The sequence below is a fragment of the Cladosporium halotolerans genome (genome assembly GCF_011745625.1).
Source record: "Cladosporium halotolerans strain TM138-S3 chromosome Unknown Sca42, whole genome shotgun sequence".
NCBI classification, from domain to species: domain Eukaryota; kingdom Fungi; phylum Ascomycota; class Dothideomycetes; order Cladosporiales; family Cladosporiaceae; genus Cladosporium; species Cladosporium halotolerans.
The window spans coordinates 58,581-84,665 of NW_027191493.1; the positions used below are offsets into that span (position 1 = coordinate 58,581).

Here is a 26,085-nt window from a genome sequence, read left to right on the forward strand (position 1 = left end):
TTCATGATTCCCGTTAGCGGCAGTGCTCATTAGTCAAGACTGCTGTCACATTGCGACGTGTGAAGAGAGGGAGCGGATCCCGACGATGCCCTAGGAATACTCACGAGCCCTTTGAGGCCTGGTCGCACGCGGTTACACAACTCGGGGAGAATGTATCCGCTGCAGGTACATGCAAATACGCGCTTAACGGATTCCATCCCCTAGAGCGCTGCACGCCGACGTGATCCTCCTGCGAAGGGCGTGATTTTGCAAATGCCGAAAAGGGACGCATGTTAGTGACGTCCTCCAAGCAGGAACGATCGAATTGCGCTCTGTGCAGGAGGCTCCTTGCATGCTTCCGGTAGGCGTCCGGCAGTATGCTTGCAACACCGACACTCGTCCATGTCATATCCGGCAATGTGCTGTCGCGCACAAATCAGGCGGCCACTGCTCGCGTCTAAAGAAAATCCTCCGTCCTCCATCATTGGACTGCCAAGGCGTTAGACCTTGTCCAGAAGTGATTAGATGCTGGGTAGCATGTGGCAGGTTGCGCCCCAAGCTTGCTAATGCACCTGCTCCCCGGCCATCCTCCGTGAGGACCGCAGGCAGAGACGATTTTGAGCCATTGGGAACGATGATCACGTGCTCTTCGCTTGCCAATATCCATGCCAGCAGTCAGTCTAGCAATAAGAGCCTTGATTTCACTGTTGTGGAGGAGAGGTGGCGATGATGACAGAACCTTCGATTCTTCGGAGTCGCGATTCTGACCTTAATGTTGATGCTTGTATTGTGATAAATCTATTGTGTTTTGATGAGCTAGGCCCGAAGTTTTTCACTGACGATAGCACATCTAAAAATTGCAATTGCGTTCGCTCGAAATAGTCACCGTTTGGACGACCTGGGTCGAGACGCCAAGAAATGTTCCTTCATCGGTGGGAGTAAAATGGCGTAGGAATCGATGGTCTGTCTTGTACAGTACTCTGCACGGATGTCAGAGATTGCGAGTGATGCGGCCAAGTCCCATGCCGTAGCCGTGTGGTGTGATGAGGAGGTGAGGTTCATCAAGCGGCGTTCAACTTAGAAAGGACCTCATGTCTTGGCAGACCCTTCGAACGGAAAGAGCACCGGATGTCGCGCGCCGAGCTGCATCTTCAACAAAGGCCATGGCCGTCAAATGATAGGCGTAATTCCTATGATGATGCTGTTTAGCGGTCAATTCGGTAAGGTTTCAAGATGATGGTCTTCAGATACGCGCAACCCCAGCCACAACTTACAAAGTCTTGGTGCGCCGCATGAAGTCCATTGAAAGAGCGCGAGAAACGTCAAACATCCGAACATGAAAAAAAGACCGGGAGTCACAAGAAAAGAAATGGCCTCTTATACCGCAAGGTGGTAATATGCACAGATAGTGTACACGCCAGAGGCAGCCTCTGGCGCTCCGGTGTTGCCTGCAATGGCTGCTCTTGATGCCAATGGCAACCTTCTTCAACTCCATCTTCCATCACATCGGTCTCTCTCATCCCCAGTTGCCGGCCCTTCAACTTTTATATGATCGCCTCTCCTCCTTCTAGATTACCCTGTCGAATTGCGTCTAGTGGTGAGCGTGGGCAGCGTCGCTCCTGTAGCCAACGATCTTGAATCTGCCGAGCATCTCGCCGACAGAGAAGAAGCCGATCACCTCGGCGGTGACAATGCCGACCTGCTTCAGAGTGGCGGAGTCCATGTCGCGAACGCGCGCGAGGAAAGACTGGGGGTTGCTCGGGGCGGGCGCACGGTTGAGGAAAGCGGAAGGGTTCTGGAAAGCCTTCGAGAGCGGCTGGAGGTAGGTCTGGATGGTTTGCATGTTGCTGTGAAAGTCAGTTTGATGGGATCCCTGTCTTCGAAAGATGTGGCATAGCTTACGGAGGAGCCATGTTGCGACCCTGGACAGCGATCTTTCCAAGCTCGCCAACGACGCGTCCGTAGTAGACGGTGGGAGGGATCATGCCTAGTGCGCTGTCAATGGCTGGGCTTCTCTGTCGATAGACGTGTATTCTTACTGTTGACGAAGCTGATCACCTGGCCGGTCCTGCCACCGACACCAGCCAAGCTCTTGCTGATCGCAGAGCCAGCGCTGCTCAGCTTAGAGCCGGCAGAGCTCTGAACACGCGAAAGGCCCTCCTGCGCCTTGCTGGCGGTCTGCTGGGTAGCCTCCTTGGCCTTGTTGGCGCCAGAGGCGGCGCCGTCGGTGGTGCTGGAGGCGGCGCGGCGCTGGACGAGCGCGCGCGTCTGGCGCAGAGCGAACCGGGGTGTGATACGGGCCGACATCGTGTGTGAAGGAGGGTGTGAAGTGCAAAGGCTGCGATGCAATGGCGCTGACGTTGGGTATCTCCTTGGGAATTCTTTCGCCGGAGGTTGGAGGTTCGGGATTGATCGGATGCTGCCGCGCCTTTCACCGCCCGGGTAGGGCTGACGATTCTGCCGACCGCGCGCAACTTTTTGGCGAAGGTCAAGCTTGCTTTCGAGAGCAACGCATTTGCTCGGCTTGTCGGTATTTTGCCATTATGGATCCTCTGAAGTTGCTGTCGCGTTCGACGAAGCTGTCAAAGCAAGGCAAGGCCAAGAAAGAGGCCGCGCTGCCCAGTGGACAGCAGGCTCGTCCTCAGCTCTTTGCCGCGGATCGCAATAGTGCGTCCGCGGGTGCCTCTAAAAAGCGAAAGAGAGGGCAAGACGGGAATGCGACTAGCGAGAACGACGTTTCTGGTCTTGACTTTTTTGGGAAGAAGCTGTCGAAGTCTGAGAAATCACAACCACAGCCGGACGCCCACGATCTTGATGCAGACAACGAAGGCGCAGACCGAGAAGTGGAGGACGATTCAGAAGAGCATTCCAGACACATCTTGAAGACGCACAAATTGAAGTTGACCTGGCTGAACCCTCCCTCGAGTAAATCGTCCAAGAAGGAAAAGCGGAAAGCGAAAGAGGACAAAAAAGAGCAGAAACAGAACGTATACCCACGCCCGCTGGAGAAGTTTCATGCGCTTCGCCAACGCTTTGGCGTTGCACAGAGATTACAGGAGAATGTTTCTGAGCAAGGCTACGATCTGGCGACAGAAGTGCAATTGGCTGCACTACCTGTTCTATTAGACGACCCAAAATCGTTTCTACCCCTGCCGACAGAATCAAATGCTGCGGCGCTCGAGTCCTCGTGTATCGACTTGCTTACGGTAGCTCCCACAGGAAGTGGCAAGACACTGGCATTTTTGATTCCACTGTTCAGCAAGATCATGAGATTACGAAAGAGTCAAAAAGATGTAAGGCACACTACGGCAGTAATTCTTGCACCAACGAAAGAGTTGGTTGGGCAGATTACGAATGAGGGAAAAAAGCTGGCTCTGAATACGGGGATAAAGATCACTCAGGTGCGGAAGGGTATGCGTTTGGGTCATTCTTTGGCAGCAGATGACAGTGCAGAGGACAAGGCTGAAGAGGAGTCTTCGGTCAAGGTTGATATCCTGGTTTCCACTCCTGGAGTTTTGCACAGCATACTAGCGGACCAGGAAGGCGACACCCACAACGCGCTCCCGGCCGTTCAATCACTTGTGCTAGACGAAGCTGATGTCTTACTGGATCCTCTCTTCCGAGATCAGACCCTTGCCATCTGGAACAAGCTGTCCCATGCAGACTTGAGAGTGAGCTTATGGTCAGCGACTATGGGCAGCAACGTCGAAGATCTTGCTCGATCGACCATCGCTGAGCGCCGAAAACGCCTTGCAGAGAGCGATGTCGAGATTTCTGAGGCTCCACTTGTCCGACTCGTCGTTGGCCTCAAAGACTCCGCTGTACCTAATGTAGAGCATAAGCTTACCTACGCTGCAACCGAGCAAGGTAAGCTCATGGGCTTGAGACAATTGCTACACCCGACGACTACCAACGCCGGAAGCGGTCCGCCTCTCCGTCCGCCTTTCCTCGTCTTCACGCAAACTATAGAGCGTGCCGTTGCGTTGCATTCGGAATTGCTTTACGACATTCCCGCTGAGGCTGGAGGTATCAGCCGCATCGCTGTGCTACACTCGGATCTCTCCGACACTGCGCGCGACAGCGTCATGACTCGATTCCGGAAAGGCGAAGTCTGGGTCCTGATCACCACCGACCTGCTATCTCGAGGTGTTGACTTTCGTGGAGTCAACGGAGTGGTCAATTACGATATCCCTACATCTAGCGCCGCATATGTACATCGCGTCGGAAGGACTGGAAGAGCAGGACGTCAAGGCGGCGTTGCTGTCACTCTGTACAGTAAGGAGGACATTCCTTACATGAAGCACGTGGCAAATGTAGTTTCAATGGCACAGAAACAGCAAGGCTCAGCTGCAGGAGAAGGTGTTCAGCAATGGTTGCTGGATGCTCTCCCTGCACTCACCAAAAACGAGAAACAAAAGTTCAAGAAGCGCGGTGTCGAGGCGAGGACTGCAAAAGGCATGGCGAATGATCCCCACAGCGCGAGGAAAGCACGCATCAGTACTAAGTCTGGCTATGTGCGGCGCGAAGAGAACAAGCGCAAAGGTGCTATTGCGGCCAGCAAGCAGAGGTCGAAGGCTCAGCAGAACGACGAGGCTGGGAACGACTCTGATTTTGCAGGATTTGACTGAGCTGAGCTTGCAAGAGTGCTCTCGTGGTCATGATATTTACTGTAGATTTACAAATGCACCGCCGTCTACCAGCATCTGCGATCCGCTCATGTACGAACTCATGTCGCTCGCCAGGAACACCGCTGGGCCAGCCAGATCATGCGGTTGTCCAAGGCGCCCTAGGGGAATGCGACCCTCCATGTATGTTCGCTTTTTCTCGTCTGCCATGTCCTCGTCATTGAGCTGTGTTCGGATGGTGCCGGGCAGCAACGCATTGCAGCGTATGCTGTATTGGCCGAGTGCGCAAGCGCAAGACTGCATCAAGGACAACACGCCGGCTTTGGTGGGTGTGTAATGTGTCTGGCCCGCACCTCCAACAAGAGCTGAGATCGAGGATACGCCGATGATGCTGCCACCTTGAGGCGACTGCTTCGCCATTTGCTGTGCGGCAGCTTGCACTGCGAAAAATGCGCCGTTGAGGTTTGTGCCGATCGTGAAGTTCACAAGGTCAGGTGAGATACTGGAGATTGATCAGCCAATGCAAGATCTGCGTGCTGTGAGAATAGCTAGGTGCTCACGTCAAGAAGTCCGCAAACTCGCATACGCCGGCATTGCTTACGAAGATGTCCAAGCGACCAAACTTGTCCACCGTCTTTGACACGAGGTCTTTGCCTGCTTCTGGCTTGCGGATGTCTCCGGGGACTCCAACGATCTTGCTACCATGTTCGCCTGCTTCGGCAACTAGACTTTCAAGTTGCGATGTGGACTTGTTGTCTGGGAAGTAATTGACGCCAATACTTGCGCCTTGACGGACGTATTCGAGCACGATGGCACGTCCAATACCTGACAAGACGATCTTAGCTCCTACAGAGTGAAATCGAGCTTTTTTGGTAGCCTACCTGTGACGCCGCCCGTGATCGCCGCGATCTTGCCCTCCAGCAACCGAGCCATCTTGCTTTGTAGAACTTAAAAACGGACAAATGAAGGTTGCGAGATCAACGAACAAAACTAGAAGCTTTTGGGACTCTCTCCGACACAGCCCCGTCACAATGCTTCTTGGTGCTGTCGAGCATAACGGACTGCTTGATGTGGGCGTGCTCGGCGTGGTGGGGTCGCATCGGGCGAAAGCTTGCCGAGGGCGCCACTGGCGTTCAAACGCCGACCCTTGACCATGACAGCACCCTGAGGGGCAAGGTGGTCAGCAGCTGTGTGCTGCAGACGCGACTTGACCTGGGATCGAATGAAGCTGCCACCATACTGTTGCTTAGGAACGAAAGGAGTCGAACCCTCGATCAGTAATATCGACAAGCTCGAACCACAGTAGATGATACCTTGCACCATGGGCGCGAACACGATCATTGACAGCCACATTCACCTGTGGCCAAAGAGCGCATCGAACGAGGATGGGCACTCTTGGATGACTCCTGGAATGCCATTAGCGAGACAGCATATTCTACCTGATTACTACGACGCTTCTCAACAGACCAACAAGAATAGCGAGGCTGTTGCCGAAGGCGTCGTCTACGTGGAAACAGATCGTCGCTACGGGAAGCCATCTGGGAACTTGGCAGACTGGGCGGCGAATCAACTGGATGAAGTCAAATTTGTGAGCAGCATTGTCAACGGCGAATATGGCGCACAAGACAGCCGAATGCTTCGTGGCATCGTCCTATGGGCGCCCATGGACCAGCCAGTGGAGACCATGAAGGAATGGCTCGGGCTGGCTGAGCAGGCGGCTGGACCAGCAGCTTGGAAACGCGTGAAAGGTTTCCGATTTCTCCTCCAAGCGATACATGACGAAAACGAGTTCAAGGCGCTGGTTTTGGGCGGAGACTTCGGAGCCAATCTGAAGCTCCTTGGAGAACGAGGCTTCTCATTCGACCTAGGCGTAGACCAGCATTCTGGCGGGCCGTGGCAGCTCGAGCTTGTTTACATGGCTATGCAGCAAGCTCACGCCAGGGTGCAAGACGAGCGAAAGGTCGTTTTCATTATCAACCACCTATGCAAGCCCGACTTCAGCGACGCTACGACACCGAACCACGAGAACACCAACTACTACAGATGGTCTCAGGCAATCGAGAAAATGTCCCACATGTCGAAGACCTATATGAAGCTCTCGGGGGCATTTTCAGAGCTACCAGAGCGACCTAGCGCGAACACTGATGTTGCTGCTCAGATCCGGCCCTGGGTTGCGCATGCACTGAAGCATTTCGGACCAGGTCGCGTCATGTTTGGCAGCGATTGGCCGGTCTGCAACGTCAACGGTCCTGCTGACGACAGCCCTTGGGTTGTGTGGACCAAGACTGTGCAGACATTGTTGGATGAACTGATTCGCCCCGAGGAGCAAGAACATGTGTGGCGAGGCACTGCCATCGAAGCATATCGACTGAAATGATTAATGCTACCACAGAGCTGTACTCAAATTCTTAAGCACATGCAATCCTTTCACACAAGCGCTCGAGCGTCTCAAAAATACGTTGTAGATCCTCATGCCGGAAAGGCTTCTGTCTCCACCATAATAGCCAATTGCAGAGACAATACACTTGTCAGACTTCGCATGCAAAGCCATCAGTTGGGCTCCGTCCCGCTGGGTGAAAGGTTTGATGTGAAAAGTAACCTGTCAACGCATCGCATATGAGCAATTGCATCGGTTTCGTATGGAGCACATGAGGTAGTCGCCAGTACTTCGCTACAGCACGCACGCACATAAGCGCGAAAGTCCGATCGCTGCGGTGAAAAGTGGGGCCAATGTTCCGAAATAGGAAGCAGACGGTGTCTATTCGCCAATCGTCACAGAACTTCCGTACTCGGAGCTGACATCGTTCGCTTTCGTTCCCAATACCGTATAGATATGTCGGAGATACCACACTCGTGAACCTCCGAAGCTGAGATACAAATACTTGCGCTCGTCTCTCACGTCATTAAGCGAGGAACCGCACCGGCCGCCACCACCTTGCAAAGATGGATCAGAACAAATGTCTACTGCTTAAGAATGGAACCGCTCTCATCCATGGGGAGAACGATCGAGTGGAGGCACGTCGGACAGACATCCTCGTCGCCGGCTCCAAGATTTCTATGGTTGCGCCGAACATAGCTGCTCCGCCTGGCGCCGAAGTCATCAATTGCACGGACAAGATCATCTCACCTGGTTTTGTTGACACACACCATCATGTATGGCAAACCCTGCTCAAGGGCCGCCATGCAAATCACACGTTGATGGAGTACATGCCGGAAGGCAATTTTACGTCCAGCTTGCACTCGGCCGAGGATACCTTTTGGGCTCAGCTTACTGGGTGTTTGGAGATGATCGATTGCGGAACGACATCTGTCGTGGACTTTGCTCATGTCAACTACTCATCAGAGCATAGTATGTCTTCCGACAGCAAATAGCTGTGACGATTCCAGGCAGACTGACAAAAACAGGCGACCAAGTCATAGCCGCCACTGCGTCCTCCGGTATCCGCTCCATCTTCTGCTACTGTCCGACGCCTCTGCTGAAGACATGGAAGCCGTTCGCAGTAGAGATGAACTCCCTCGGCGGCCACGTCCTTCTCAAATTCGACGAGCTCGCGTCCAAAGCCCCGTGGGCCAACGGCCGCATCACCCTCGGCTTCGCCTTCGACGGCTTCCGCTTCCTGCCCCATGAAAACCTCCAAGCCCTCATGACCAGGCTTCGCGAGAACAAAGTCCAGCTGATCACATACCACTACAGCCGCGTCCCCGAGCAAGGCTCCGGGAGCCACACGGCCCAGCTCCGCGATCTCGGCATCCTCGACGACCGCTTCCTCGTCTCGCACGGCGGCAACCCGTCGCAGGAGGACGCGGATATCTACCGCCAGTTCGGCATGCACGTGTCTAGCACGCCGAGTACGGAGCTGCAGATGGCGATGGGCAGCCCCGTGGCGGCTTTCAGGGACGATCTGGGTGATGCGATGCCACAGTGCTGCTCGCTTGGTGTCGACTGCCATAGCAACAATTCCGCTTTTATCCCCGGTGAGGCCAGGATGGGACTGCAGTCTGCTCGTGCGTCGCGTGGCGAGGTTAGTAGCCGCTGAGCTGACTTGGTCTTTGTTTGAAAGCCATCTGCTAACTCTTTCATCTCCGAAGAAATTCCTCGCCCAAGGCAAATCCCCCAATTCAGTCCACTATACCGTGGAGGAAGCTTTCAACCTCGCAACCATCCGCGGCGCTCGCGCGGCGAAAATGGCGAACAGAGTCGGCAGCATCGCCGAAGGCAAGCTCGCGGATCTCGTCATCTTCTCCGGCACATCGCCGGGAATGGTCGGCGCTGCGCAGCATGATCCCGTCGCGGCTGTGATCCTGCACTCGAGCCCTGCTGACGTTGAGTATGTGGTTGTCGACGGCGTGTTGAGAAAGAGGGCGGGGAAGCTGGTAAATGTAGATGTTGATAAGAAGGCGCAGGGGTTTGTCGGACAGCCGAAGTTGGCTTGGGATGATGTGGCGAAAGAGGTGGTGAGCAGGCGGGAGGTGCTGCAGAAGAAGATCGAGAAGATTGATATGCGGGCTGCTGCTGAGGGGATCAAGGACATGTGGCATTTGGATCGGAGCAAGCTCGTCGACAGCATCTGAGCAGGGTAGACTGAAGCGAAGGATGCATTGAAATTGCAACTAAATGAAGGGTTGGCCTCGTCTTCACGTGAACCACTTGAGTGAGGATTAGGCGCGTGTACAGCGAGACAACATCTCCATTGCATTCATCAATTACTTGAAGAAGTCCAAACGCTGTCTCGCGCAAGCTACGGTCATTCTGCTACCTCGCTCATCCGGAGGCTTGCCCAACTCTTCCCGGTACCCTGACGCAAGCCTCACTTCTGCCGTTAACCCAACCTCATTCTCTCGTAGTCATCCCGAGCATTTCCAGTCGTGAGAGCATCGCTCGTCATCCAAGCCCATGAAACACCGCCATTTTCTTGTCGATTTCCAGCCTTTGACGCCTTGCAAAACAAGAAAAGAGGGGGAGGAAGGGAAGCATTAAGACACACAAGAAGAGAAGACAAATCAAGGAAAGAAAAAACACCAATGCATGCACAAGCAACGCCGCCAAGAAGGGAAGAGAACCGCCCACCAACAAAAAACGAACAATCTTCGTCAACAAGAACAGAGAAAAGCCGCAAAATCAAGACCAAAGAGGGAACAGGCAAGTCACTTAGTGTGCTGGGTCCTCCCAGACCAGATACCAATGACAATGCACACGATGATGATCGCGTACAAAAACGACGCCAGCACGCCGTACGACAGCGCCTCGGCCTTCTTCGCCTCCGACATCGTCTTCACGTAGCCCTTCGTCTTGCGCTCGATCAGGTAGTCGAACTTCCCCACGTGGTACGCAAAGCACAGCGGCGGGAAGATCATCATGAGGATCAGGTAGCGCTCCGACAGCCGTTCCTGCAGGCGGAGCGTGTACTCGTTGGTGACTTCGTCGGGGCTCAGGAGCATGCGGCCACTGGGATTCGGGCGCGCAGGCCTGGCTGTGATGGCGTGTGGGAAGGGCCCGGTGGCGTTGCGGCCGGTGTAGCGCTGCTCACATGGCCCGTAGTGGCGTGGACGCAGGTCCCAGCGCCGCGAGGCCTCTTGCATCTCAGGGTCGGTGAGCCCTTGGATGTTTGAGGTCGGGGAACCACTGGTGATTAGGGCACGGAGGCTCGTTTGGCTGCTGATAGCAGGGCGGCGATTGTGGCGAGCGGGAGAGCGAATGCGGAGGCGCGAGCTTGGATCGAGCGGTGTAGGTGGACGATATGGACGGCGATTATCCGGAGTGTGGACGGCTGCTGGCTTTGGTGGGGGCAGAGGGCGCTCGCCGTAATCGAGGCCAGTACGGCTGTTGTTCGCTGAGGGAAATGGAGTCTCGCGGACGGTACGGAAAGTCTGCATCGATTCGCTGAACTCGAGCCGATTACTGGGCTGATCTACGGTGGCATTCGATGGGGTGACAGCAAGGATATAGCGAAGATCGTCTTGTTCTGAGTGATACGGGGGGATGTAATATGGATCCACGATCGAAGGAGGCGTGATGATTTCCGCGCGAGAGAACGTGCGACTGAGGACGCCACGAAGGCGGCCAAGAGGCGTGTATGGTGCAGTCGGCGTGGATGGCATTGGGATATCGGCAGCTACTGTCTGTGCGAATAGCTGATCTGCAGCCTGTCTGACGGCTTGTGGGTTGTTCTTGCGGATCTCTTCCAGCTCGATGTCATTGTTGCGAGACGCTTGAATGGCACTATCCCGACGCGCACCCGTAGTCCATGGAATTCCGCGGTCCTCGCGTTGCTTGCCTTTCCCCTTTGACGTTTGATGCCCTGCCGCAGGGTCCGGAATGATGTTCTGCTCAAGGACCTTCTCTTGATAGATCCTGTGTAGCGCGTTGGTGGCTCTCTCAACGTCATCTGCACGGCGAGGCGGCGTGCGCTCAGTGTCCCTGCCCACGCTCATGCAATCCATATACACGACCTGCCCGCGGACAGGAGCGTCAGACATAGCGCTCAGGCGGTAGCGCTCGTCATAAGTGCTGGTGTTTGCGTACGAGTCCTGACTAGCGCGAGCAATACGGTCGCGAAAACTCTGCTCATCCTCGGTTCTGGTCGTCTCCCAATCTGCATCGTCGTCGGCACCATCAATTGGGAAGAAGTTGAAAGCCACGTCTCTGGGGAGGGTGTTATCTGGACGATCTCCCCTTGGCCGCTCAGTTGTGTCTGATGCCGTTGAGCCGAGTGGAGAGTTGGCGCTGTGCATGCTCGCTGAAGCGCTCCGGACAGTTGAGTCCAACGTCATCTCCGTGGTTGTGCGCACGGGTGAAGGTCTCATGAAGGCGCCTTCATCCATCATTTGCAGTCTCTGCGGTGAGAGGCCAGGGAAGTCGCACTGCTTCGGGATTTGGAGCAGCTGGTTCGTGTCGCCGTAGGTGCGATCGCTGGTTGGAAGCTCTGAAGATTTACCCGACAGATCCTCGCTCATGTGCTCCTGCACACCTCTTGGTGACTGATTATTGAAGACACATGGCGAGTGAGTTGACACGGCACCGCTCTCCAACGCGCGCAGGGTGTCCTCGTGTTCGTATGGGATCTCACGGGTGTAGTTGTAGTGATCCACGATGCCACCGATGGTATTATCTTCGGTCGTGCTGGGATGAGCCAGAGTCCTGCGAAGAGAAGCATCTCGTAAGTGAGCTCAAAAAACGACGGGGGATGGGAGATCTCGCTGGTACATACGCCGCCTGAGTAGGCACATCAGAGACCCGAAGGTCGAAAGGATCTGAAGGTGGCCTTGAAGGCACAAGCGACGTTGTAGAGATTTCATTGCTGGCTGGAACAGCTTCGGTGGGATCTCCCGGCCCCTCGAGACCCATGATGTTACGACGGGCGGTCGCCGGGTCGGTGTAAAGTGCTCTCGGCCTGTTGAATAGACATCAGTACGCCATTGCCGTTGACAGTGCCTTCAAGAAACTCACATGGTGTCGGGTGATTCAAGGTAGTCGTCGATGAGTCTGTCCTGCTCTTCGGAAGGTTCGAAATGCGACGCGCTCAATAATAGCGACGCGTGAGGGTTAACCAATTCAAACGAAGCGCCTACGAGAACATCAGCTTATAACACGGAGTCGCAATGGGATCTTGCAATCACAAACCTCGGTAATGGATTGTCTTCGGATGTTGCAAATCGCCTTAACAAGAGGTAAGCGCAAACCAGCGGGTTCAGAGTCACGTGAGGAAGACGTACCACTCAATCCAACGCGGTAGTCGCCGGGCGGGGCTGGAAAATGATATTTCGACAATGAGTAGGTCGAGGTCTCCTCCTCTTGAGCTCTTAGTAGGCCGCCTTCTCTGCTTGCAGACTCTGAGTGGATTCCGTGGAACCCTTTGAGTCGTCTGTCGCGATTTGTCGCGTGTTTGCGCGCGAGCTTTGTGGACGGTGCGGCAATTTGCTGCTCGTTTGGAGTGCTGATGGTCGGAGGTTGCGTGGTAATGGGCGTAGGGTTGGCGGCGCGTGTCTGTGCGTGGCACTCTTCACTCCTGCTCCGCTGACCACCTTTCCTTTCCGCGCTGCCTTGGCAAATGTGCACAACCGCGTGAACCTCCCAGAGGTCCTGGCTGCGATGAGGGAGACGCTTGGCGCGCCTCAAACCGTACGTACCTTGTCCAGTCAAGACGCCAATGGCGTCCGGTTTTGTCGCGGCTGGTGGCGGCTCGCTGCAAGAGCCGGGGAAGTGCTCGGTCTTCGGCGTGAGTGCCGGAGAAGATTGAAGAGTGCTGCCTGAAGACAGCGACGGCGAGGTGGCGAAACGAGGTGAGGGGGTCGAAGGAGGTAGAGGGAGGATGCAAGAAAGTGAGGTGTGAGAAGGGTATTGAGGGGCAGAGAGCGTGTCTGCTTCGATTGCAGCGCGTCTCTGGCACTCGTCGCCGACGTAGATCGCGGTCGGTTTCTTGCGAAGTCGCCTCCGGTGATTGTCGCTTTGTGTGGTTGAAGTCGATGGGTGGAATGTTTGTGATAAGTGAGGTGTGGGAGTGTGTCGTGGATCAGGTGTGGGTGGGCGATAAAGAGGGGTGGGAAAGCGGGGCGAGCTTTGGGCGCGTGAAGTGAGGTTAGATTCGAGGTCCGCGAGAAGCGGAGTGGCGGGAGTTGCCATCGTAAACAGCGGAAAGAGCGCGCGAAGGTGTGCTCCGTAATGGTCTTGATTTCGTCACTTGAGGCCGTCCGTGAGTGTATCGCCTTTACAGAACCGATTCCACCGGACAACCAAGACTCCCCGATCACCTCGAGCAACAGTCTCGACCTCCTTGACCAAACGAAAAACGTCGATCGGACAGCGTTGTCAATCGACGACCAGTCCAATTGGATTTGATTTCAGGAGAAGAGTAACTCGTTTTAAGGGTGGCGACCGGCAGGTGAGCTCCTCGCAGAAGCCTCAATTGGCTAACGTTCGATTGCTTCCAAGCGCCAAGCTAGGGTCGCCTTTGGCATGAGTCGGTCCAGCGCCTTCAACAGAACCCGCCGTGACGATACTGCTTGCGAAAGAACTATCCAGCAGAGGTGGTTTGAGCTCCAGCCAACAAAAATGACCTGGCTGAGAAGGTATCAAGACACACAGCCAATACGCTTCAGTCCACACGGCGCGCAAGAGACGCAGGACCCGTGCCTTCGAGACCGATCTTCGCGTCGAAAATATGTCTCCGGTCGATCCAAAAAGCAAAGGCCAGTATCCAAGATGGCGTCGTCCAAGGTCTCCAGCCAATCCGCCGCACGCCTCTCAACGCCGCAAATCTGTGAAGTCTCCAAACAAGGCGGTTCGAGGGCAAGAGCACCAGAGTATCAATCTCCCTGCTCCAGTATACCGCCTGCCAGCAGTCGGTTTCCAGATCAGCAGTCACGGCTCCTCAGGATGCACTTTCCAGCTTCGGGACGACGTATCTTCAGGACTCAGGAACTTCCCTCCAAGACAAGGAACAAAAGGGCAGACGCAGAAACAATGTCTCACGACGGCAACAATGACAGCACCTGCAAGATCCAACCCATCCATCCGCTCCCGAACCGTGCCCACCTACCTAGCTCGAGCCGTGAAGAAAAGCATGGGACCTAACACCTGCCCCAAAGCCAAACAGAAAATGCCTACCGAAAGGCCGTGCCTACCGTACCGCCGCAGCCACACCCCAGCGCCGCGACCCGGGCCCAAGTGACCGGTCAGCTTCTCGCCCCCGGTCGGCATCAGGCACACCACCACCTCACCATCTCTCCGTCCCTACCTACCGACGAGCCCGTCACTCTCACCTCATGCGCAGCGCCGACGACACCGTCAGGTCACAGACACGACAGACGGACGACAGCCACCCAGCGCTGGCTGACGTCCGCCTCGCGCCCCGCCCCGCGTGCTGCAGCCGGCCAATCAGCCCTCGAAGCCCGGGATTCCGATCCCGCGAAGTCTGGTACGAGCGACGCGCCCGCCGGCCAATTGCCACGCGCAGACGGGGCTTTTGCGCTGTAAGGCTGCTGGGCGCCGGCCCTTCGCTGCCTTGTGTATGCGGGTCATGGGCACGCGGCCGATGGCGGTGCTGGCCTATCATGGCGCTGAAGAGCGCGCTGGGCGCGGTGGGGTGTTTGAGGCGAATAGTGTGGGAGAGGCTTTGCGTCTGGGTCTGGTGCTGGCGCTGGGTTATTTGGGGACGCGGCAGGGCGGGCGGGCGCGTGTGGTTTGCAGACGGGTGGTGGGAGCCAGTGCGGCGGGCAGGGATGGTGTTGTGCATGAGGGGCGGGTTTGGGCGCTTTTACTGGGCGGCAGGCGGGTGGGTGGTATGCGTTTGGTTTCATAGAGTTGGGCGCGAGTGCGTCTTGGTGTGTAGTTCGAGGGCATCCTACGTGAAGGGGAAGGGGGGATGTGAAGTGAGTGATGGAGGGTCACATTTGACGATGACTACATGGTATGCCTGATGCGCTGGAACAGTCACTTTCGCTTGCGCGGCGTGAAGCTCGAATCACCGTTCGGAATGAATCAGGTATTTGATCGCATTTGCATTACTGCTACAAACGAACCCCTAAATCCGCGACATGTCGGTCGGATGTATCTCGCAACGAATATAGAAGAATCCAGAGAAAAGTGGGCAGTCTGTGGCCCCAAAGTGGTAGTCCCGAATACGCCGGCAAACGCCTTGCCAAAAGATTTTATCACGACAAAGGAGATCTGAGATGATGTCTCAAGGAGTGAAGGGAGCTAGAGGCGCTTACCAGGAACAAAGATGAAGAGGCAGCAGAGCGCTGCATCGACAACTGCGATCCACGCCAGGCACATCAGCGCGCGCTTGTTCAGGAGTTTTCTGTAAGATACGTGAGTGTCTGTTGCATTCTATCGGATCGTATCCTTGGACATACCGCACGAAAGGCTCCTTCACTCTGGAGAAGCTCATGAAAGTGTACTCGCTGTATCCAGCCAGCGCCATCAGAGGGTCCAGCATGTACTGGTGAGTCGCAAGCAGGTAGACGCCGACGGTGAACGGCAAGATCTCCCAGCATCTTGTGCTCCGGCTTGCGTTCAGGAAGATGAGTACGAACGCTGTCCAGAGCGCACCGAAGAGAGCGATCAGGCCAGTGATCAGTCGCAGCATCATGCTGGGAGCAACAATGTTGCCCAGCGCCTTAGCCCGAAGGAAGCCGGGGAAGGCGTCGCGCTCCATCGCCTGGAAGACGTAGTCCTTAGCTGCGTCGAAGACTTCCGGATCATCGCGGCCCTCTTTCTCGATGTTGTTGGTGATGTCGTTCAGGATGCCTTGAGGGAGAATGATCTCGCGTTCTGCGCCGGGCAGAAGGTATGTGTAGAGGATCTTCTCCGCGGAAGCACGGATATCAGCGCGCGCGACGGTGTGCTCAGGCGAGCTGTTGCTGTTGATCTGGGGAGAGGGCGTGTTGGGAGAGTTGCCATTCTCGGTCATGTAGCTGGGCCGCGGAGGCGCTTCGGAAGTGTCGCTTCGGTTGCTGTGCTGGCTGTTCTTGGGGGAGTGCTTGCTTGCGGTTTCATTGCGCAGGAAGGCGGAGAGTCCGCTCTCGCTCTGACGGTGTCTGTGGCCGCTGGGGCCCTGATCCGCGGAGTTTCGCTCGAAGTTATCGAGGATCTGGGAGGATCTCTTGCTTCCGCCGCCTTTCTCGAGCTCAGGCGTGCCGATCAAAACGGATCGTCGGAGTTCGCGCACGTAGTGGCGGCAGAGGGACATGTGCTGGGAGACATCGAGCCTGTTTTTGCCAATGTTATTACGATGTTTCTCCTCCAAACGAGCGCAGCCGCCGGGCCGCAGGCGCGTCGCGCATATCTTCCACCTACCAGAAGTCCAAGTAATCCACACTCCGCTGCACATCGCGCATGTAAATGTAAAAGGAGAAGAGGTCCACGGGCGCAGTCGTCCGTCGCGAGAGCACTTCGAAGAGGTTGGGGAGGCGGTCGCGCGGACCGGTGGAGTCGGGCGTGGGCGTGCGCGACGCCATTGTCGCTGTCGGGTGCCGGCCGGTCGCTCACTGAAGGTGTGTGTCGAGGTCTCGAGTGTATTGTCTGCAGGAGAGGGCGTGGGGAGGTCTTCAATGCTCGCGCATGACGTTGGAGCGAAGAGAAGGCTCGCGAGGCCAATTAGCGCGGGAGTTGGGGGACGGGGGCCAGATCGCGCGCAGCACCCATGAACAGACTTTCACGCCCTCATTTCAATTTGGCAGGGGAACGCCGAAACGCTTGCAGTTGCAACAATAACTGTTTGCTTTGCTTACGTATATCTGTGCGTCTTTCGCATGCTTACCATGCCTAATCATCGTACGGCATCGCATGCGAGCCATTTCCTACGCGTGCCGTTCGTGAAATCGGACCACAGTCGTACTTTCAAACACCGCTGATCTCCATCTGCGACGATCTCAAGGAGCTCCACAGTCTCACGTAAGGTCCTATACTTTCTGATGCCCTACTGCTGCCGGGATATGCGAGCAGACACATACATATTGTATCGATATTACTTCAAGCATAGAGCTACTCCATTGCAGCGGTGATCCGGACGTCTCACATTTTCTTGCCCACAAGACAGTGCGCCCCCCAACATACTCGTTGTACGCGACCGATCCTAGATGGCCGCGCACGGCGGCTGTTGGCGACAATCGTCGATGAAGAGACCGCGCGAGTGATGCGTGACTGAGAATTAATTGATAAACGATTTACGGGACCCTTAATCAGACCATCTGGTGTTCCCCATGAGCAGCGTTGAATCACCATTGCCTTGCATAACACTAGAATGAGAGTGTTTCGCCCTTCATTGATGATTCGCCGAAGCCAAAGCTGCGCGAAGCTCCCTCAAAGCCGAAACGCCAGCCAAAGTGCTCTCGCGCCGACGCGTCTCCTCCGCACGCGACGCTCGATCTGCCCGCGCTACATCACCACTTTTGCTGCCTTAGAACGTTCCATTCCAACCACAACCACCGAAACAATTGTTCACGTTCGCCATGGCTCTTCTAGTCGACAAGCACCGCCCTCGCTCTCTCGATGCCCTCTCATATCACCCCGAGCTCTCCGATCGCCTAAGAGCATTGGTAAGAAATCCAGTCTCGGCCAGCGTCGCAAGCACTAACAAGAATGACGACTAGGCTGCTAGCGGAGACTTCCCGCATCTGCTCATCTATGGACCTTCCGGCGCGGGCAAGAAGACGAGAATATCTGCCACGTTGAAAGCGCTCTTTGGGCCTGGCGTGGAAAAGATCAAGATCGATTCGAGGGTGTTTCAGACAACGAGGTGAGTTGGCAGCATTGGATGAAAAGGACTGGCTAGAGCTTGGAAAGAAACTGGCAGCCAAAAGGAATACAACATGGAGGTCGAGACGCAAAGCAGACCTAGACGCTAACGCCGCAACCCTCCCAGCAACCGCAAGCTCGAATTCACCCTCGTCTCCTCCAACTACCACCTCGAAATCACACCCTCCGACGTCGGCAACTACGACCGCGTCGTCATCCAGGACCTCCTCAAAGAAGTCGCCCAGACCCAGCAGGTCGACCTGTCCGCCAAACAGCGCTTCAAGGTCGTCGTCATCAATGAAGCCGACCATCTCACTCGCGACGCTCAGGCCGCCCTCCGTCGCACGATGGAGAAGTACAGTCCCAATTTGCGCCTTATCCTGCTCGCCAACAGCACCAGCAATATCATCGCGCCCATCAGGAGTAGATGTTTGCTGGTTCGTGTTGCGGCGCCGACGGTGGAGGAGATTGAGGGCGTGTTGAAGCTTGTCGGTGAAAAAGAAGGGCTGAAGGGTGGAGCTGGGTTGGAAAGTAGAGTCGCGAGGGATTGTGGAAGGAATCTGAGGAGGGCGCTGTTGATGTACGAGGCGGTGCATGCGCAGAAGTAAGAATACCCGGTTGCCATTGGATTGAAGCTCTGTACGGTGATGCTGACGGACCGATCTTTGCAGCGATCAAATCTCGGAGAAGACGCCCATACCGCCACCCGACTGGGAGGCACTCATCGAAGTCATTGCAAAGGAGATGATTGAAGAGCGATCGCCGGCCAGAATCCTGCAGGTCCGCGCGAAGCTGTATGATCTGCTCACGCACTGCATTCCTGCTACGACAATTCTCAAGGTACTGTTTGGCGCTTTCTGTTTTTGAAAGAACCTGCATGTGCTGACCCGTCGCAACAGACCCTCACGTTCAAGCTCATGCCCAAGATCGACGACAGCCTGAAAGCGGACGTGGTGAAGTGGAGCGCATTCTACGAGCACAGGATCAGGAATGGCAGCGTATGTTATCATCCGTGCAAGATGGTCAATCGAATTTGTTGCTAATCGCTGTACAGAAAGTCATCTTCCACCTCGAAGCCTTTGTCGCGAAATTCATGCGGTTGTACGAAGGGTAAGCGAATCATTCATCCTGCCTCTCTTCCGTATCGTCAGCTAACCCAACCTCGCGCAGACACTTCATGGGCATGGATCTGGACTTTGACGACTAAAGCTCAAGTCAACTCTAGGATCGAGTGCCGGGTCTGTCTGATCTTTGATTTTAGCGCGGCGTTGGGCCAGGGATGTCATCGGAATATATGCATGATAATTTTCGAACGAAGCAAAGCAGAGGGTCTTCAGCTGCGCATTGACATATCCCATTACAAGATGACATAAGCACAGGCAATTCCAGGACGTCGCCTGCATCGAGGCTTGCGACAAATATCCCAGGCTGGCCGGTTCGACCGACGTCGAATCACACTTCTGAACCAGCCAGACACAACTTCTACGCGCGAAAAGACTCGGTTCATAGTGTCTCACCCAGAAGGCCAACTACCACGCCATGTCTAAGGACCAAAAGTGCGACGCGAATACTCTTCGGGCGCCAGGAACGATGTCTCCACCCCATCTTCACATGTTTGAGCGAATGTTGCTTAGCGCATCAGTCAACATCCTCGCAGGGCCGCTGCTAATATCCATCGTTTTCAATAAGAAATCATCACCAACCATGTATGCTTGCAACGAGGTTTACAAGGTGGACGGCGCTCATCCCAAAATAGGTGAAATCACTACCGCTTCCGGCCTGACGTTCACATGCTATGCCACCCGCGAGGACTTTGCGCTTAGTGAGAAGCTTCGGCTGTCGTCGTTTATCGTGTGCATGATCTCACGTCGGCTGCTGTTCTAATCTCTACTTACGTTTCTTTGGTGAGACTGTAATCAGGGCGTAACGTTATCGGGTTCGGGGTGCACCACAGGTGGTTTCGAAACGCAGGGCTCGTCGGTGGCGCTCAGCTGGTTGCATGCCGACCAATCTGAGCAGTCAAGCGGACGAAGGGACTCTCGCCTCGTTTTTCCGACGAGCAGCTGAAGCACGTCTGTCTCGGCTGGCATCCTGCTTCAGCTGACAGGGTAGGGCAGACGGTTTATCAGTGTGAGGCTGAAGTCCTCTAGCGGGCGCTCCTGCCTACAAGTAGTGCGACATAAGAGCCCCGTCGATGACCTCGACTTATCAGTATCTCGACTTCAATTTAAGAAACTCCAAATTTTCACGTCCAATCGAAAGAACTGTTGCAAATGGCTCGCCCAAGCGAAAACCTCCTCCAAAAGGACGGCAGCTACCCGCGCCCCAAATGGCAGCGCCTCGTCGGTTGGATCGAACAGCTGCACGACGACTGCAGGAACTCCCCCAAGTCCGCCATCTTCACTCTCCCCAACCGCAGAGCTCAGAGCAATCTGAGCTTCAACGACGAGTTCCGCATCGACTGCCAGGGCTATTTCCGCCTGCACGACTGCGGCTGGTACAACCTCCAAGTCCAGGAGAACAGGCAGCGCGCGAGCGGCGACAACAATAGTACTACGGTCTTTACCACCTATGTCCATGAGGAAGGCTATCACCGGGACAAGGATCCGATGATTCTGTGCTCGATGATCATGAAGACGATGGAGAGCCAGGTCAAGCATGCTATTCCGGAGATGACGATATTCATCTGGCATGATCCCGCTTTGGGCGCTGTGAAGACTGTCAAGACGCTGCAGCGCTCACCGAAAGGGTTGCTGGAGTGGCAGAATGCGGGCAAGGGGCCTTGGAAGGTATGGCACCCGGAGTAAGAGTCTGCTATACGGATCGGCCCAGAGACTCCCAGAGAACGACTGAATGCTTCAGGTCTCGATAGACAGCTGCGTTCGTTGATAAGACTGCCCGAGTCGGTTTGCAACGATGGTTCGGATTTACCGGCATTTGGCGTTCAGCGACTTTGAGATATCGATCACTCGTTGCGATTGATAGTGCCATTGACCGCTTAATCAACTCAAAACATCCATATTGCAAGCTGTTCCACCAACACGAAGTGTCACCTCCGATTCACATGCCACGCGTTCCCGCGGCCTTCCGCCAATATTCCTTCTCAATCTCACGCCATTTAGCGTTGTGGGCTTGATTATTCGCCCGCCAATCGGAATCCACCTTCCTCACCTCTGTCCAAAACTCATCGTTTGCATCAAGTTCTCCCTGCTCTAGCTCACCAACGTGCGCCCGTAGAATATTCTTGTCCAGAGCATGAGGCCATCCCGCGCGTTCGAACGCAAGGCGTTTAGCCCAATATTTGTTGTGGCATTCTTTTGCGTTTTCCAGTTCCCAGCTTAGGTCTTCCCACCGCACATGATGCCAACTCCCCGCCGGATCCCTGGGTTTAGGTATCAGCTCACAGGTCACTTCCGCAACAAAGTCTATACATACGCATCGAGATGATCTGGCGTGAGGGCTCCCATGCTTTCCGTCATCATGCTTAAAAGTCTTTCTGGGTTCGTGGGACATGAGGCCTCTCTCGTCAGACACTCAAACCCACGAGCCATATTGTCGTCTCGCCACGGTACTAGGCTTAATGTGTGGAGGTTTTGAACCCATTTGCCGATGAGATCCTCTGGAGAAGTCGCGTTCATTTCGAATGCATCTTGAGTCGGTTCATAGATTGAAAGCTCAGCAATTGTCCCTATGTAGCAGCGTCAGCAACTTAGCAACGGTTCTTCAAGATTGTTATGGAGACAAGATACTATTTCTAGTGTCGTAGAATACGCAATTGGCGTCTCGATGAATACCTTGGAACACAGATATGATCCAGGGCGGCAGAGAGACCTCTTCTGCTTCGTGGTCGAGTCCAAATCTCCGACCGTCCGTTGAATAATTACCTCCCCTAACCTTAAGACAAGTCACCGGCTCGCTATAACCGGGCGTGATTCCGATGGAGCCCCTGTAGGGTTCAATGCCAGATTCGGTGACATATGGTAGGTAATGCAGGAGCTCTTCTGCTTCCGGAGTGAGGCCCGCTTTTTGGATCTGGGCTGTTGCGAGAGGGACTTTGCCTTCACCTCTGTGTGGCGGAAACTGTACCTCATCCTCTCTGAGATAATCTAGATCGAGTATTGCGCGGTAGTATGCGTCCACGGTCGAGATCAAGCTGGCATGGCTAATGGCGACTTGGGACATTTTGGGCTCTCCGTCCATGCTTGATCAGATAAAAGCGACGTTGGGAAGAGACTTTTGTCGAAGGGAAAGTGACTTCGAGTTCCTCTTTCGCATCTTCCAGTACTTTCAATAGCCAGGCGACACTATCATTAAGCGCCGTTTCCCCTCTATCATCTGCTCCACCACTGTTGCCTTTGCCGTCGCTCGCTTAATGCGGCGTTGGTTAGCGGCTGCCTAGCACGCCTGACTGGCTGACAGCCCAGCTCATATTTCAGCTCGATACAAGAGTCCCCACTTTTGAAGGTATCGTTGGCGATTATTAGGGAGGCGATCTTTTGGCAGGCACATGGAACCACGCATTTGGCAATGTATGCGAATTGGATCGCGCAACGGTTTGAGTGTTGATTAGGTTAGTCGACACTTGCATTATCTCTAAGCCTGAGCAAAGTGCGCAAAGATTCATCGCGCCCGCCTGTAGACAGAACTTCAACCAGTGCTCAAACGCTTCTCAGACTCTCTCGGCGCTACGAAGCACACCACGCTGATGACCATTTGGTTTGTCTCATTCATTTTCGGCGCCGTAAGCCCGGAGGCTCCTTCGAAAACAGCGCCTACAGGCAGATCCCTGAGCGACGGCCCATCGTACGCCGCAGAAAAGGCCGTGGAATAGCCATTGAGGGCTTCATGCATAATCGCAGAGGCGGCCATTGGCAGAGACATCTCCTCCAGCACTTTGGCTTTGCTTGCACCGGATCGGCCCTGGATGACCAGTATGTACCGAGTCTGATCGCTCGGGGTCAAGTTTTGCGAAAGACCTGGTCCGGCTCGGACTTGGGGCACCTGAAGCGAGTCATCTGCAGGAATCGCAGAGCTTGTATTGCTCGTGCCTCGGCGCACCCAAGATCCGATGTTCGGGTCTTTGAGGCACCAGGTATGAGAGTCGATCTCTTCCTGGGAAAAGGCGCCAGAGACCACGAGAACGGGCTTGTTGAAGGGCTGAATGAGCGCTTGGTCTGAGAACACGCCGTTTTGGGCGGCTCGTGAGAGGATCTGTGTTGGGTAGTGAATGTTGCTTTGACCCATTGTTTACTGTATGTACTAAGATCAGATTGCTTAGAGAGAACCAGGAAAGAAAACAAGTAGAAGAAGGTGGGACCTGTGATAAATAGGCACCCCATGCTTGGCTCACACGCTGAGAATCGAGGATCGTGAGCAAAACAAATGGCCCAAAGCTCGATATTACAACAGACGTGGTCTGTCGCCAGTGGCTGCGTGAACTCATACCGGTGAGGGAGATGTCCATTCAAGCGAAGCAATGCCCTTCGCAAAATCGGCATGGCGTCAGACGCATTCTCGGAGTTGGAGAGCTGTCCGATTCGTTGCAGACTCGCTTCAAAACGGTAAACCAACGCTAAGTGCTTGTCCGCAGAGCTCTGGCCAATGTGCTTTGTCTTATCGTGTTTGCGGCGTTCGTCGATGAGCGGGGTCATGCAGAAACATTCGTGTCCGTCGCTGTAGGGCAAGTCTGAAGCCATGTATCCCGCGCTGATGCTTCGACACCGTGAGTACTTACTCTTTCAAACAACGCACGTGGTATCGACCCGCAGCCCCGCCCCGCCAGCCTGAAGAGCAGGCTACTCAGCTGCCCAGTGAAGCACGTCACTGATGGCTTGTTTTAGAAGAACAGCCAAGTTCACTGTCTCCGCCATATGTCGGCGAATGCATGCCCGAGAGCGTACATCACTAATATTCAGGAGAGAGCAGTGTGAGATGAGAAATTGTTGACACGCTGCAAAGCAGGGACAGCAGGCCGTCGGCCTCCGCCCGTGCCAGCGTGAAGATGTGTGTTTGATGAAACCAGGCTGAGTCACTAAGCCCTGCCAGACGCGTAGACGGTGGTATGAGAAGGTAGTATTGGAGGCAAAGGAAGATGCCGAGGTCGATAATTTTCTCGTATTGGATTCCCAAAACAGAGGGCGCTGGAGAAGGAAACGGTACGCTAGGCGCCGCCGCAGAGCCGCATGAGCTCGAACCCTGTCGGCCTGTCCCTCACGTGGGGCAACGAACGTCAATCGTACGCAGCGCAGTCATCGCCAACCTTCTTGCCCTCGTGAACTTTTGCTGACCTCTCGGTACTTGCTGAGCCATCTTTCTTCCCAAACCTCCAAGGACACACAGTACACCTTTTTTACGACCTCACATACGAAACGTTCGACCATGCAAGTCCCTCTCCTCCGCCTCCAATGCGGTAAGCAGTGCCCCGCAATGCCGTTAGACTTCCCTGCGCAATTATGATGAGGATGCGCGTACGACTTTGAGACGAAGCACGCATGAACTGACATCTTGTGCGCAATGTATAGGCGTGGCCAGCTACGAATGGGGAAAGCCAGGATCGACATCTGCCGCAGCGCGGTTTGCGGCTGCGACACCACGCGACGACTTGAAGATCGAGAGTGAGAAGCCTTACGCTGAGGTGAGTTGAAGATTGTTCAAGAGGCTTGTAGAATCGATAGTTGACATCGCTTGTAGCTATGGATGGGCACACACCCCAGCAACCCCTCCTACGAAGTCGAGACGAAGCGCAGCCTGATCGACCTTGTGCAAGACAACCAGATGCTGCTCGGCTCGGATGTCGCAAAGAAGTACGGCCAGAAGCTGCCTTTCCTCTTCAAGGTTCTCTCGATCCAGAAAGCGCTCTCTATCCAAGCACACCCGAACAAGAAGCTGGCAGAGCAATTACACGCCAAGAACCCGAAGGAGTACAAAGATGACAACCACAAGCCCGAGATGACGATCGCGATCACACCTTTCGAGGGCATGTGCGGCTTCAGGCCGTTGAAAGAGGTGCTTTACTTTTTGAAGAACGTCAAGTCTTTCCGGAACCTGGTCGGTGAGTCGGTAGCGGGACGATTCGAAGCTGCTGTTGAGGGAAGTGGAAGGCCAGAGGAGGAGCTCAAGCAAGAGCTGAAAGAGGCTTTCAGCCACCTCATGAACTCAAAAGAGGAGGACATCAAGTCCGCAAGCGAAGAGTTGCTGGCGCAGGTCAAGGAGGAGAATGAGAGCTTTGCAGGAGGCCAGTCCACTCCTGCTCCTGGCAGCAAGGTGTTTGCTGAGGTTCTGCCTCGCCTGAACGGCCAATTTCCTGGCGACATTGGTCTGTTCGTTGTGTTCTTCCTGAACTTCGTCCAGCTGCAGCCTGGCGAGGCCATGTTTCTTCGCGCAGACGACATCCATGCGTACATCAGTGGCGGTACGCACGTTCCCTACCCTCCCTGTAAACCGACCGGCACTGACCTCTCACAGACATCATCGAATGCATGGCCGCCTCTGACAACGTCGTCCGCGCCGGCTTCACGCCCAAATTCAAAGACGTCCCCACCCTCACCAACATGCTCACATACAATTTCGCGCCCATCTCCGAGCAAAAGATGTCGCCCGCCGACTTCCCCTACTGCAAATTCAACACCACCGCGCACTCATCTGACTCCTCCGCAATGCTCTATGACCCGCCCATCGAAGAGTTCTCCGTCGTCAAGACAGACCTCAAGTCTTCTGGCTCCAAGGTCACGTTCGAGGCCATCCAGGGACCGAGCATCATCATTTGCACTGAGGGCCAGGGTACTATCAGCGTTGGGCCGAAGAAGGAGGAGGTGCAGGAGGGCTGGGTGTACTTCGTTGGTGCTACCGCGGAGTGCGTACTGGAGAGCAGCGGCGAGAAGACTTTCAAGACGTTCCGGGCGTTCTGTGAGATCGGAGACGAAGGACAGAGGAACGTCAGTGGCAACCTCTGAGAAGTTCCCACACACGGCATGGGGCGCCTAATGCCGCTTGAGCGCTCTCGGCCCCAGCAGCCGAACGAAGCTACGCAATCTCATTGTCTCTTCACCAAGATCCAGCATTTTGAATTACGTCTTTTCTTTCGGTCGTCTGAGCCTAGCCTTTCAGTATGGTTTGCGGGAACGAAACGCGTTATTCGGGGGGTATTATGTTCTAAAAGAAGCGAAGCGCAAAAGAAAAGCAAGAAGGTATCCTAATAAAAAAGCGTAGAGACAAAAGACACATTCAAACGGAAACACCCCCGCT

At 55.0% G+C, this 26,085-nt stretch overlaps 12 protein-coding genes across 12 annotated transcripts; 6 read left to right on the top strand and 6 right to left on the bottom strand.

Moving 5' to 3' along the window:
- Positions 1-1,334: 1,334 nt before the first annotated feature.
- On the bottom strand, positions 1,335-2,350 carry WHR41_08400 (uncharacterized protein). Its single transcript, XM_069377004.1, has 3 exons — positions 2,019-2,350; positions 1,882-1,966; positions 1,335-1,826 (listed from the first exon to the last, which is right to left on the bottom strand). Exons 1-3 carry the CDS (start codon positions 2,284-2,286, stop codon positions 1,571-1,573), a joined length of 609 nt encoding a protein of 202 aa, XP_069226028.1. The 5' UTR covers positions 2,287-2,350; the 3' UTR covers positions 1,335-1,570.
- Positions 2,351-2,522: 172 nt separating this feature from the next.
- WHR41_08401 (uncharacterized protein) lies at positions 2,523-4,607 on the top strand (the record flags this gene model as incomplete). The annotated part of the gene is made up of 1 exon (XM_069377005.1): positions 2,523-4,607. One exon carries the CDS (start codon positions 2,523-2,525, stop codon positions 4,605-4,607), a length of 2,085 nt encoding a protein of 694 aa, XP_069226029.1.
- On the bottom strand, positions 4,573-5,719 carry WHR41_08402 (uncharacterized protein). Its single transcript, XM_069377006.1, has 3 exons — positions 5,486-5,719; positions 5,165-5,429; positions 4,573-5,106 (listed from the first exon to the last, which is right to left on the bottom strand). Exons 1-3 carry the CDS (start codon positions 5,535-5,537, stop codon positions 4,644-4,646), a joined length of 780 nt encoding a protein of 259 aa, XP_069226026.1. The 5' UTR covers positions 5,538-5,719; the 3' UTR covers positions 4,573-4,643.
- Positions 5,720-5,925: 206 nt separating this feature from the next.
- Positions 5,926-6,981, top strand: WHR41_08403 (uncharacterized protein; the record flags this gene model as incomplete). The annotated part of the gene is made up of 1 exon (XM_069377007.1): positions 5,926-6,981. The coding sequence occupies one exon, from the start codon at positions 5,926-5,928 to the stop codon at positions 6,979-6,981; it is 1,056 nt and encodes a 351-aa protein (XP_069226027.1).
- Positions 6,982-7,397: 416 nt separating this feature from the next.
- WHR41_08404 (uncharacterized protein) lies at positions 7,398-9,329 on the top strand. Its single transcript, XM_069377008.1, has 3 exons — positions 7,398-7,953; positions 8,010-8,626; positions 8,694-9,329. Exons 1-3 carry the CDS (start codon positions 7,548-7,550, stop codon positions 9,174-9,176), a joined length of 1,506 nt encoding a protein of 501 aa, XP_069226032.1. The 5' UTR covers positions 7,398-7,547; the 3' UTR covers positions 9,177-9,329.
- Positions 9,330-9,749: 420 nt separating this feature from the next.
- On the bottom strand, positions 9,750-13,224 carry WHR41_08405 (uncharacterized protein; the record flags this gene model as incomplete). Its single annotated transcript, XM_069377009.1, has 5 exons — positions 9,750-11,742; positions 11,813-11,995; positions 12,052-12,169; positions 12,226-12,261; positions 12,318-13,224. The coding sequence occupies 5 exons, from the start codon at positions 13,222-13,224 to the stop codon at positions 9,750-9,752; spliced, it is 3,237 nt and encodes a 1,078-aa protein (XP_069226033.1).
- A 1,857-nt stretch (positions 13,225-15,081) lies between these two features.
- WHR41_08406 (uncharacterized protein) lies at positions 15,082-16,662 on the bottom strand. The gene is made up of 3 exons (XM_069377010.1): positions 16,402-16,662; positions 15,459-16,313; positions 15,082-15,403 (listed from the first exon to the last, which is right to left on the bottom strand). Exons 1-3 carry the CDS (start codon positions 16,560-16,562, stop codon positions 15,301-15,303), a joined length of 1,119 nt encoding a protein of 372 aa, XP_069226030.1. The 5' UTR covers positions 16,563-16,662; the 3' UTR covers positions 15,082-15,300.
- Positions 16,663-17,472: 810 nt separating this feature from the next.
- Positions 17,473-19,281, top strand: B14D6.460 (Replication factor C subunit 5). The gene is made up of 7 exons (XM_069377011.1): positions 17,473-17,642; positions 17,697-17,842; positions 17,969-18,445; positions 18,513-18,681; positions 18,741-18,839; positions 18,896-18,951; positions 19,012-19,281. The coding sequence occupies exons 1-7, from the start codon at positions 17,556-17,558 to the stop codon at positions 19,046-19,048; spliced, it is 1,071 nt and encodes a 356-aa protein (XP_069226031.1). The 5' UTR covers positions 17,473-17,555; the 3' UTR covers positions 19,049-19,281.
- An 833-nt stretch (positions 19,282-20,114) lies between these two features.
- WHR41_08408 (uncharacterized protein) lies at positions 20,115-20,648 on the top strand (the record flags this gene model as incomplete). Its single annotated transcript, XM_069377012.1, has 1 exon — positions 20,115-20,648. One exon carries the CDS (start codon positions 20,115-20,117, stop codon positions 20,646-20,648), a length of 534 nt encoding a protein of 177 aa, XP_069226024.1.
- Positions 20,649-20,901: 253 nt separating this feature from the next.
- Positions 20,902-22,124, bottom strand: WHR41_08409 (uncharacterized protein; the record flags this gene model as incomplete). The annotated part of the gene is made up of 3 exons (XM_069377013.1): positions 21,591-22,124; positions 21,277-21,529; positions 20,902-21,223 (listed from the first exon to the last, which is right to left on the bottom strand). Exons 1-3 carry the CDS (start codon positions 22,039-22,041, stop codon positions 20,902-20,904), a joined length of 1,026 nt encoding a protein of 341 aa, XP_069226025.1. The 5' UTR covers positions 22,042-22,124.
- Positions 22,125-22,488: 364 nt separating this feature from the next.
- WHR41_08410 (uncharacterized protein) lies at positions 22,489-23,085 on the bottom strand (the record flags this gene model as incomplete). The annotated part of the gene is made up of 1 exon (XM_069377014.1): positions 22,489-23,085. One exon carries the CDS (start codon positions 23,083-23,085, stop codon positions 22,489-22,491), a length of 597 nt encoding a protein of 198 aa, XP_069226007.1.
- A 1,033-nt stretch (positions 23,086-24,118) lies between these two features.
- WHR41_08411 (uncharacterized protein) lies at positions 24,119-26,077 on the top strand. Its single transcript, XM_069377015.1, has 4 exons — positions 24,119-24,250; positions 24,363-24,475; positions 24,532-25,252; positions 25,306-26,077. Exons 1-4 carry the CDS (start codon positions 24,220-24,222, stop codon positions 25,791-25,793), a joined length of 1,353 nt encoding a protein of 450 aa, XP_069226006.1. The 5' UTR covers positions 24,119-24,219; the 3' UTR covers positions 25,794-26,077.
- Positions 26,078-26,085: the final 8 nt, after the last annotated feature.